General features: G+C 28.2%; 3 protein-coding genes across 3 annotated transcripts; all 3 read right to left on the bottom strand.

Moving 5' to 3' along the window:
• Positions 1–820: 820 nt before the first annotated feature.
• LOC117158420 (PPP2R1A-PPP2R2A-interacting phosphatase regulator 1) lies at positions 821–3831 on the bottom strand. Its single transcript, XM_033337334.2, has 5 exons — positions 2928–3831; positions 2762–2825; positions 2153–2553; positions 1923–2063; positions 821–1837 (listed from the first exon to the last, which is right to left on the bottom strand). The coding sequence occupies exons 1-5, from the start codon at positions 3041–3043 to the stop codon at positions 1516–1518; spliced, it is 1044 nt and encodes a 347-aa protein (XP_033193225.1). The 5' UTR covers positions 3044–3831; the 3' UTR covers positions 821–1515.
• Positions 3832–5091: 1260 nt separating this feature from the next.
• On the bottom strand, positions 5092–6715 carry SelT (selenoprotein T). Its single transcript, XM_033337468.2, has 4 exons — positions 6423–6715; positions 6146–6275; positions 5888–6071; positions 5092–5804 (listed from the first exon to the last, which is right to left on the bottom strand). The coding sequence occupies exons 1-4, from the start codon at positions 6554–6556 to the stop codon at positions 5692–5694; spliced, it is 561 nt and encodes a 186-aa protein (XP_033193359.1). The 5' UTR covers positions 6557–6715; the 3' UTR covers positions 5092–5691.
• Positions 6716–7871: 1156 nt separating this feature from the next.
• On the bottom strand, positions 7872–11484 carry LOC117158353 (ankyrin repeat domain-containing protein 13C). Its single transcript, XM_033337213.2, has 9 exons — positions 10752–11484; positions 10605–10646; positions 10408–10512; positions 10191–10322; positions 9741–9952; positions 9516–9647; positions 9255–9416; positions 8794–9194; positions 7872–8672 (listed from the first exon to the last, which is right to left on the bottom strand). The coding sequence occupies exons 1-9, from the start codon at positions 10873–10875 to the stop codon at positions 8657–8659; spliced, it is 1326 nt and encodes a 441-aa protein (XP_033193104.1). The 5' UTR covers positions 10876–11484; the 3' UTR covers positions 7872–8656.
• Between the last annotated feature and the right edge of the window lie 230 nt (positions 11485–11714).

The raw sequence follows: 11714 nt of genomic DNA, 5'->3' as shown, positions 1-11714 counted from the left end.
AATAAAGGAGCAAAAATTAAGTACAAATCAAAATAATTTTCCTCTGATGTACAAAAGGCAGTGATAAGATCAGTAATCAGCAAATTACAATTTTAAAATACATTTTTCTTGAACTGTAATTCTTTAAAATAGTGTATACTGTAATTGCAAAGTGATTTGTTTAATTAATTTTAGATTGAGTATAAACATTTATAACATTTCGTAACTCATCATAGAGGATTCTTGCAATTTTTTAATTGCATTTACTATTTATTTACAAAAATAACCAATTGGCAAAATTGAATTTTAAGCTATTAATTTATCATTTTTAAATAAGACACGCAGTATTGTAAAATAGCTTCATAACGCGAAAACTAATAGTATATACTAGGAACCGAGATCTTTTTCTTAATGTTTTAGAACAGTGTTACAGAATTTTTAAATAAGCGATCAACAGTGTCAGTGACAATATACATACATATAAAATAAAAATTTATGACCATATAAATGCGATATATACTAATACTTATTTTCTGTTTTAACACTTCTCAGGAAGTATCATAAATATAAATAAAAAATATTACTTTTACTTTTATGTACAATAACCTCGATGTAATATTTAAATTTTTCTGTTTAACTATTTTTCACCAATAATTATAAATAATTTTAAGGAAACACTCATTATATTTATTTGTTATTCGTATATTTTTAAAATAAATTAATAAATTTTATATTATTTTGAGAAAAGCAGAGAAGTATTTTATCTTTCGCATTTATTTGTCCAAAAAGTACTGTTTTGTCTTGTACATTATTAATTTTCAGAAGTATTGTATACATTGAATAAAAGTACATACTACAGATAGTTTATTTACACACTATACAGGATTGGAGATTCATAGAATCAATAATACTATTAATGCGCGAATTAATAAATCGATGTACACCATACTTATGCTTATTTGTCTACTTATTTTGAAAAGAAGGATCGCACAAAGGATACGCACATTGGCGGGATTGTTCACTGACAAAAAAGGTCACAACTGAAATTATGTATGCTTAATTATCATATGAAATTAAAATAGCCAACGTCACATATGTATATGTATCCTTCCTAAGCAAAGGAGAACTTTTAGATTCGATGTATTTAGAAAACGCAGAATTCAGTCTTAAAGGTAGGAAGCACGCATTTTCCTAAATAATTCGCTTTGGTCTTAGAACTGCGTTTATATTACATGTATGTATATATGCATCTCATTGCTTCAACCTTATTTGACAATGTTAATAAGCATCTTAACAAGAATGAAAGCATCATTTGTGATGCAACTAATACACATTTAAACAGTTTGCACAATACGAAAATTAATAAATAGATATGACCAGAATGTAGATAGGCATTAAATGTAAAAAAATGATCTATAGATAAATTTAATACATAAAATTCATTGCTCTAATGATCATCTTTTACTACTTACAAGAATAAGTTTGTCGTCGCAATGTTACATGTTTCTCTTTTAAAGTGTTTTTGGATGCTTCCCTTTATCCATTATTTTCTCGTGTAGTTTGTTTGTGTTGTATTTCTTTAAAAGTTTTGACCTGTACACTCAATCTTTCCGCTGAAGTAGTGGTAGAAGAAGAGGTAATGGAAGAAGATGAGGAAGACGAAGAAGATGAAGACGAAGACGAAAACGACGATGACGAAGATGGATCGTCATTAACAATTGAAGGAGCACCTGGACCAGGTGATGGACTATGCACAGGTCGAAAAGAACAACCAAGAGAGTCAAGACTGGAACAAGACTCTGGAGTTCCAACTGAACTAATAGTTCCAGGATGTAGACTAGATATTGCCACATCCAACCTATGTTGAAAGATATTGCATTGCATATACTAATGACTTTGTAGCATTAATCTAATATTTTTTTTATTTTAAGTAATAAAATTACCTAGATGCAGCGGAAGTTAGCAAACCGGAAGTACGTTTTGCAGGAGGTTGTAACTGATCCATTCCAGAATCATCTAATTCAAATTTTCTCTTAACTGATGCCAAACAACTCGGTCGTATTGCAATAGGACTTAGGCTCCGTCTTCAAACACAAAATTGTTAATTGATAAGACCATACCAATAAACTATACCTTATTATATAGAAGTATAATACACATGAAAAAAAATAACCTTGTAGCAAAAGCTTTTCTAGTAGGGCTAGGTGATAGATTATTTTTCCATGTAGCTGCATGAACACCAGGCGAATAGCAATGTCTTTGACCAAAACCAGTTCTTGTTGGTGATGGTGAAGAATATGTAGTTGAACCACTTACAGATAAATTGATACTCAAGGGGTCAAGAATTCGTTTAGCAATTGGTTGTGATTCTATCTTAAATTGCAATGAAGCTGATTCTGAGTCTTTAAAGGACAATCCTTCTGCTTCTATGGTGAGGTCTTCCCATGATTGAGAGATCTGCATGGCACTGTGTATTTCTTTTTCATGTGCTGCTTCACGACCAGCAACATCAATGCATTCTTCTTGTCTCAATTGACTTACACGTGGTGTTAGCCTAGGAACAGTTCCAGGACTCTAAAACAACAATTATTTTATCATTAAAAACAGAGTCAGTGGTATAAGGTATCACAAAACTATAGTCAGCAAATGATTTTCTTATTAATAAAGCTAATTACTCTATGATAACTACATTTATATTTAATTTTAAATAATCGTTTTCTTGTAATTTTAAAGTAATACATAATAAACATGGACATTGCACATATACAAGATTCATTCTTACACTAGTGCTGAAGCGTCGTGTACGAGGTGAATTTGAAAATATGTTAAAATTTGATGGGACATCCCTGCAAGCAATTAAATTATTATTTTGCGATTGTATAATTTGATTAACTGATTATAGTTAAATTTAGCACTTAGATTACATTCATTAGCTTAATACAAAATACCTTGGCGCAGAAGCGGAAGGTGATGTTACAGACATTGTTGCAGTGATCTTATTGATCATGGGTGCACTGCTAGACCGTTTCAAACTAATTACTGTGTAGTCAACATCCATGATCATCTAGACCAACTATTTCTTGATACATCTGTCTAGAGACACTTGTCAAGGACTCGAAGTACATTGAAGATGTGCAACAATCTAATTCACTAAGTAAATCAATAAATAATTCTTGGCACAAAATAAACGTATATTGCGCTTTCTCCTGCTATTGCTATTCGATATTTCAATAGTAGTAAATTATGTCTTTTAGCACAAGAACTAAGAAGATGCCGCATTTGAGCTCTCATTTAAACACTGCCGCTCCGATTTTCGTTTCACTTTTTGTTGCGCGGTTAACGCAAAATATTTATAATCTATGTTTTGCTTTATAAAATAAAATAAAAAAACTATAAAAACGTAGGCTTTGTCAAATTGAAAGTGTACATAGCAAAAGTACGAAATAGCAAGGTAGACAGACAAATTCCGATATTTCTGATTTTTAGTTCCTACTTGTACCACCGTACAGAAACCAAGTTACAAATTATAAGGTGATTTAATTTCGTAACCCCTAATTCTTCAACGATACCACTAACTACAATTAAATTGTGATTTCTTCGAGTGACCGTCGAACACCTATCGTTTCTTATCATGAAGCACGCGTATGTCAGATCTGGCTATGATCCTTTTGCTTCCTTAGAAAAAATCTTTCATGATTAGGAAGCACACTGAATTTGCTGGTAGCCGCGAGCTCTCGTTAAATTTACAAGTCTAAGCGTACATGATCGAATTGTAAAACTAACTACTATATAAAATATTAGCAAGAAGAAAAAGGGAGGAGAATTATGCTATCTTCAATGATCCTTTTCTAAAATCATAGTTTCTCTCTCTTTCTACCAAAAGGCGCAACATTTAAGTATTTTCAATAATACTTATGCACTGAATCAATTTAAAATGTTTACTACAAATAAGAAAGAAATAATTTGAATATAATGCTATACGTTTCTGGAATGGTATGATGATTGTATAAACAATCGAATTTTAAGCAGATAATTTTCTCGTCATTATGAATATATGCAGTTGGTGCGTATAAAACAAAAGGATATTTAATGGTGGTATTTTCAATAGAAAAAGAGAGAAAACTGCTTAAAATTTATATATCGTGTTAGTTCAAATATCTTTTATAAGATATATTTTATTTTATATATATAATAGTATATCTATTATAAATATATGTCAATTATATTATTTTAAATACCTTAAAATAATTTCTTTAATTTCTATAATGAAATAGCTTTTTTCAAAGATATACAATCTAAAAACTGATTTATCGATATAATGTCTACGCAATAGATATAAGTAATTATACGATATTTGTTGAATTATATAATTATAATTATAAAATTATTTACCATGTCGTATAATTATCAATAGCTTTACTTATTGTGGTTCAAAAGTAGATATCCGAAGATACACCGCAGGAAATAAGTTTATATTCTTTTAAAATGTTATAAATATGACAGGGCAGTAAATTAACGACATATTCTGTAATATATATCATATATATTGCTATATTCTGTAACATAATATAATCTGTAATACAATCACTTATTTTTTGTATCTATCTATATAAAAAATTGTAATCATTAAAAAAATAACATTTATATTCATATATATTTGTTTTATTATATCTTCAACTCCTATAATTTTAAAAATTAATTTTTTCCAAAAATATAAGTTTTATAATTAAAAATTTAGTATTACTTATGAAAACGGGAACATTTATTTATTTTCTACATATTTTATATTCAATTATTAAAGTCTATTATCTTAAGTTTAAAAAATCCTGTCTGTGATATAACAGAGTATATATTAATGTTAAAAACAATAATGATTAGTAGATAATAGTTTCAAAATATTAATGAGAGTAAATGAATTTTGTATATTTTTAAATAAAAATTTTATCTCTTTCGCGACAGGCGCCAGCTATATCCGGCATCCACTATCCGCGTCCACGGCGACGATATATATATACATAATACAATAGTAGTATTTTACTTTTACTAAATTATATTCAATATTCAAAATTATATTCTATCATTGCTATATAATTTTCAATAAACAACTCAAAGTGAAGATTTATTGCAGGATTTATTTTTAAAGTACAGAACGAGGTCTCAACAACATTTCCTTCATCCAATACATTCTCAAGTTCTCTGTTGTTTCAACGAAATCCTCCAAGATTTTAAACGAACACGTTGGGAGAACAAAAAACGCGAGACGCTCGTACGGTGACACTCGGCGGCATGGCGGCCCGCTCGTAGAGACGCAGTGATGGCTAGTACCCACCGTGGCGAAAGGGTTAAATATCTTTCAATTAATATGTACTTTAAGGTACTGAACATTTACTTTTATGCCCGTTATAATTAAGTAATATCACGTATTTCTTTCCCTAATTTCTAAATTAAGATGGAGAATGAAAAATAGTTTTGAGCAATATTAAAAGGTTTTATTTCTGCTTCCCTCATGCAAACTCTATCCGTTTTAAATATACTGTCTCATCTAAACTGAGATAGCAAGTTATATAAGAAAATACATATATAAGATACGCGAACGATGGTAATTGTTCTTAACAATTATAGAGTTGCAGCAATGAAAGTTCCATAACCACAGTTACTTAACGTTTGGTACAAATAAAAAAATGCCACATTGGATTTCTTATTAAAATTAATCTATTCTATATCTATATCTGCATATCGCATATTTAAATGATTATCTATTATTTGAAATAGTTCTAATGGTTGTGGTATTCTACCAGTTTCCAATTTAGACCACACTGGAACATCTAGAACATAATAAATAACTTAGATACATATTTATAGATACTGTATAATTATATTTATTATAATTCATAGGAACATTGTTTACCATTAAAATGTATTTCAAAAGCTCCTGATGATATGAAATGTCCTTCTATGGCATTAAAAATAAAAAATATCATTATACAGGAATAAAACCGATTATCTAGACACCATTGCCACAGTGATGTTGGTGATTGTCCTAAATCAAGCCCACTTACTATTAAAATTATCAGTGAAATTTTTGCAAAACTCTAAATAAAAATAGGAAACATAGCATATTAATAAATAACAGATATTACGTGTTATAAAAACAAAATATAATTACCAATAATTTAGCAATGAACATTTTATTATGAGAGGGAATATAATTTTCTCCATCAATTTTTAATTCTGGATACTTTTGCTGAAGGATATTGACATATTCTTCAAAAACTTTTCTATATCCACATGAATAACTGAAAGCAGAAAAAATAAAAATTATTAGCCTATTAATGAAATTATAAACGTATAAATAAATCATCAAAATAATATATATGTCAAAATATATCGAATAAAAAAAGTAAAATTATTGTTTTTTTTACAATTAAATTTATAAAACTCACCAATAGAAGAATTTTAACGTCGGTCCCGTTTTTGTACCAAGTTTGGTTAATGAAACTTGATTGTCATCAGCTTTATTGTCTAATGCGCATAAAATAACGCAGAAACACAAAATTAATTTCATACGACGCAGCATTCTTTAAGTCATTGAAAACTCATCAATAGTTTAAATTTTTATCGAAACAACTATATTTTTGTCTTCTAAAAGACGCCAACTAATACTCGTCTACACCTGTCTACACCGATTAGTCACTATCTGCTGTTAAGCAGTGCATTTCCGAATCGAACCGAGTTGAACCGAATCGAGTAAAACATATCTATACAATTTTATCAGATCCATTGAATTCTTAATTTAACTTAATTTAAACATTATTTTGTATTTCTCTGACGTTTTCTCACAAATCTTTGGCCTTATAATAGAATTGAAAATATTTATTTACTTTCTATCAATATCACTTTTATTAGATTTATTTACAATATATCTTTTAAAGTATCCATATCAATACATTAGATTTCAAGGCAGAGTGAAAATAAAATAATTTTTAATAATAGATTCATGAGTAAATTAATTTATTTGGTGTTTTCCAATAAATACATATAATTATATTAGGACCATACATATGTACTCTTACGATTTTTGTAATTTATTATTCACTAATCTATACATATACACTGTGATCATAAATTCATTATGTAATTGAAATCACAGGAGATTTTATAGCGCAAAATAAAACGAAAACCAGGAGTAACAAAATTACATTGAACGCTTTATTTTCGAGAAAATCGAATTTGGAGACTTGTCAAGTATATTTAAATTTGTCTAGTAGTCTAGCTCAACATAGACAAGAGTACAAGAATCATTCTACATGCGAAAATAAACCGAAAATGCAGAATGAAGTTATTTCATTTAAGATCTTGTTCTGAAAAAACAAAATTTGAATGTTTGGTTAAGAATGAGTCTGGTACACATATATTGACAAATTCTCAAATTCGGTTTTCTCAAAAACAAGGCCTTAAATGAAAAAACTTTATTCTATATCTTCAACTAATTTTCATACCTAGAGTAACCTTTTGTCGAAATGATCTATCCTTGTCTATCTGGGATTGGATAAATTCATATATATGTATATTTACCAAGTTTTCAAATTTGGACTTCTCGAAAATATATATATTCTCAATTTCCTTCTTACTTTGAGCTATAGAACCTTTCTCACTTTAAGTGTACCACGAATTTAGGATTACAGTATATAGTAAATAAAATAATATAATCAGTTTCTTTCTGATATAATATATATATAACACAGTATATTTAGCATACGTAGTAATAAAAAATTCACTTTTTCTTTCCGGAATTAAATCTAATTTCTGTTATCTAGTGACATACTACAAATTAGATTTGAAACAATTATTTTTAACGAAAGTAATTCAAAACTAAAATAATGTATACAACATTATGATTTGCTATAATCTTTATTTAAAAATTTTTGAACTAAACACACACATACATGAATCATATAGTATGTATTACAATGCTAGATTACTAGCAAAATGTTAGGTATGTGCAGGATGTCGCATTTAAAGTAACCTTAATAAACCGCTTCGCTATTTTTCAAAGACTATGGAAATGATAAAGTCAATATAATGCAGTAAAATCGGATGCATCATTTGGCCTTTATATTTAGAAAATATTTATTTATAACACTCCTCTTCAATAGTTTTTACTAATTAATAATACTCTCTCTAACAAAAAGATAAAAATTGCCTCTTTAAATAAATACTGCAAACTGCAAAATATTCTTTTAAGTATTAATTACTAAACGTGGAAAAGAAAAATTCAAAATTAGAGCTGAGAAAAAGCAAGATGGATAAGAGTTATTTTTTATGCACTTTATAGTGTACAATGTATCTCTTAATTTTAATGTGCATAAGTTTATTAAGTTGTTTCCATATATTAAATTTAGTATACAATTTTGTAAATAAAGTATACCAACCCTCAAACTTATTATGTAGTTTTATCAACAAAAATACTTGCTATTTGCTATATTTCATATTCAAAAGAACAATTTCTTTGTAAAAAGTACTTTGTAACTTTTTAAGAGGCCATTCTGGCAGCAATATGTTTGATAAAATTTTTGTTTGAAAGCCAAATAATTCTCTTCAAATAGTTTTTTGGAGAAAAAAAGGCTTCATTTTTAATATGATAATTGACTTGAGTTATCTCCAACGCGCGAAGCTGTCATAAATCTGGAAATCTAATGAAATTTATAAAATTTATAAGTAAATATTTCGGAAAAGAATGAAATAGTTAAATTTAAAAACACTACTTAATTAAATGGATTACGTAGGAAAACTATAAAAAGTTTTTAAATTTACCTCATAGGATCTTCAAGGTAATCTGGTGGTATCTTAAATAATTTGGGATCTATATCATTCCGAAAGGCAAATTCTTGAAAAGTGATTTTTGCTGTCACCGTAGGTAAAATAGGTATATCAATTTTTACAGGGAAACCAGGTGGTAATTTCATTAGAACAAATTCTCGCAATTTACTAAAATGTTTGAATGGCGCTATTACTTCCAAAACATTGAGTAACATATCGACAGTCAGTGGAAAATCTGGGCTCATAGCAACTGTTGCTTTAAATGATTTACTGCTTTCCTTGTAAACAAGATTTCTTCCAAGAAGTGGAGATTGACCGGGTGGAGCCATAATATATTCTTCCCAAGTAATATTTGATTCTGGTGGTGGATTTAATGAAGCTCTTCTAACTTGAGGCTAAAAGTTGATAAATTAGCATATTTAAGTAGAAAAAGAAAATTCTGCTACTTTGTTTACCTTCTCATTAGCAAATCCTTGTGAACTTCCTTTTGTTAATGATTCCATAATAGCCTTATTTTTTTGTAAGTCTTCCTCGCTTAAATGTTCTCGTCGTTTCTTACTTTCCAAAACCATTCCATCGATTTGGTAACATTCCGCGTGGAAAGGCCCTACCATCTCCTTTATTAAATATTTGAGATATATCTCAAAAAAATTTTAAGAAAAGAGCAGGAGAAGGAGGAGAAGTATCATAGGCAAAACCAACAATGCTGGCCTTACCCTTTTATCTTCACGAAATATCCAGCCTGTCTGAGCTTTTGAAAGTGTAATACCTTTTGTTGACATTTGTGCTGCCATGATATCACTTGACATAAGAATATCGACTTCATCTTGTATTTCCAATTCTGTTTCCTAAAAAATGAATCAGTGATAATAAATTCATTATTACAATTCATAATGAAAGATATTCAGTTGCAGATGTTAATTAATAAAAAGCAATTTGACCTCATATCTCACTGTTTGATAACGTTTAGCCAGATTATCAAGTACTGCCAATGATTTGCTTGGCTTTTTATCACCATTAAAAATAAATGATATGTCACCTCTTTCCCATCTCATATCATTGAAATCTACTAAAGTAGTGTCCATTCTGATAGATGCTCCCCTTTTATGTATTTTACAAACATCAGAAGGAAGTACACGAGAAACAAGTGGCACTGGAAAATTATAGATACTTGTAGATTATTACAATTATTATAAATTGATTGCGAATGTTTATGAATTTATGGGAAATTAAAATATAAAAGAATATGCAAAAATATACCACATATCCAAAAAGTAAAGTATTCTTATCGTAATATACATATAAATCCTATTTCTTCAGTGTTCATAAAAATATGAATTTGCATGCAAGCATCTGCAACTTAATTATAATTCAAACATAACATTAAATACCCCAACTTTGAAAATCCCATTTTAATTCCATATAGAAGTCTCCCATTTGGCGTAATGTTGCAAGTAAATTTGGCCTTCTTTCTTCCATTTGCTCTCTAGCTTGTTGGTTTAATTTTCTCACAAGTGATGATACTATAATATATATACATATATATATATATAACTAATATTAAAATTATTTCTTTCTGATAAGTAGCCTGCTATTATTTTTACTAACTGGTTTGTCTATCTCCATAACTGATTGCCTCTGCAAGTGGACTCCACCCAGCTAAGTTTTTTACTTTTACTGGTGCACCGTGTGCAAGTAATAATTGAATTGATTCTAAAATTTTATTTGAAACTTTACATATATATCAATAATGTATATTAAATAATTATTTATGTATATTAATGTATATTTGAAATATATATTACCTTTTCTTCCTAACATGACAGCTAAATGTAAAGGAGTATTTCCTATTGAAAGAAAATGAATTGTTTTATAATGTATACTTAAGTAAAATCAATTATCAACAAATATATTGTTAACAAAATTATTAAATTTATAATGTTTGTGTTAACCTTGTGTATCTTTTTCAGCGATATTGTAAGTTCTGATTAAAGAACTTAAAGCTTTAACGTCCCCTTGAAATATGCATTTGTGTAAAGGATATTTTTCATTTTCCAAATTCTCAGCCATGGCCATTTGTTGAGAAAATGATAGCCAAAATAACAATGATTCTTTTCTTTATCTAATCGAATCTCTCTTGATATAATAATAATTTCCTTGTATTCCATTTCCAAAATATGGCACGTTATATTGAATAATCATATCAAAACTTTCATTACATGAAAATTATTCATGAATAAAAGTTCACTATTTGACGTTATATGTTTAATAATTAATAAAATCAATGAATGAATTTTACATTTGATTGAATATGTTTCAAGTTTACATTTAAACATCGATACTTTTATATGTTTTCTTTCATGATATGACGCCTAGGATATTCATATACTTATGAAGAACTTTTAAATCGCGTTATATTATCGTTGTTTTACCAATGTTGTTACTTTTGCCGCTGTTTTTATTTGCCCTGTGTTATTCGTATTTGCGCTAGGTGGTCGTTCTTATAATCAAAGTAAATAGGTTGGTCACCTCATTTAACGTTTTCCTTATAATACAATTACAAAGTGTTTGTTATCAAAATGAATTTTATCAAATTGCAATTTATTTTAATATTACTTATCCTAAGTGGTACAAATATACTGCATTAATATCACCACATTAAGATGGTATTTACTTACACACTCTAGTACAGTTTATACATTGTAATGTATGTTCATATATGTATGTATCTGGTTATGTGTTAATGCATCAATGAAAACATCTTATGTTGACGAAATTATTATAATTGAAACATGAACATAAATTAAATCTGAAAAATTGACAACTTTGAGAATTATGAGATTGTATATTTCTTTATAGTAAACTTATTACAATTTATATTATACTATATAAAAATTATACAATCAAGTAACAAA

Source organism: Bombus vancouverensis, chromosome 7 (genome assembly GCF_051014615.1).
Source record: "Bombus vancouverensis nearcticus chromosome 7, iyBomVanc1_principal, whole genome shotgun sequence".
NCBI classification, from domain to species: Eukaryota; Metazoa; Arthropoda; class Insecta; order Hymenoptera; family Apidae; genus Bombus; species Bombus vancouverensis.
The sequence above is the reverse complement of the archived record's forward strand: the minus strand, read 5'-3'. Positions and strand labels throughout refer to the sequence as shown.

Excerpts from the sequence above, each read along its gene's own strand:
- LOC117158420 (XM_033337334.2), bottom strand. The coding sequence starts at position 3,043 with ATGATCATGGATGTTGACTACACAGTAATTAGTTTGAAACGGTCTAGC. Across the intron at positions 2,554-2,761 it reads CACGACGCTTCAGCACTAGT|AGTCCTGGAACTGTTCCTAG; the intron begins GTAAGAATGAAT and ends TTGTTGTTTTAG. Across the intron at positions 1,838-1,922 it reads CTAACTTCCGCTGCATCTAG|GTTGGATGTGGCAATATCTA; the intron begins GTAATTTTATTA and ends CTTTCAACATAG.
- SelT (XM_033337468.2), bottom strand. The coding sequence starts at position 6,556 with ATGCTGCGTCGTATGAAATTAATTTTGTGTTTCTGCGTTATTTTATGC. Across the intron at positions 6,276-6,422 it reads ACGTTAAAATTCTTCTATTG|TTATTCATGTGGATATAGAA; the intron begins GTGAGTTTTATA and ends TTCTGCTTTCAG. Across the intron at positions 5,805-5,887 it reads TTTTGAAATACATTTTAATG|ATGTTCCAGTGTGGTCTAAA; the intron begins GTAAACAATGTT and ends ATTATGTTCTAG.
- LOC117158353 (XM_033337213.2), bottom strand. The coding sequence starts at position 10,875 with ATGGCCATGGCTGAGAATTTGGAAAATGAAAAATATCCTTTACACAAA. Across the intron at positions 10,647-10,751 it reads CGCTGAAAAAGATACACAAG|GAAATACTCCTTTACATTTA; the intron begins GTTAACACAAAC and ends TTCTTTCAATAG. Across the intron at positions 9,417-9,515 it reads TATTTCGTGAAGATAAAAGG|GAGATGGTAGGGCCTTTCCA; the intron begins GTAAGGCCAGCA and ends TATTTAATAAAG.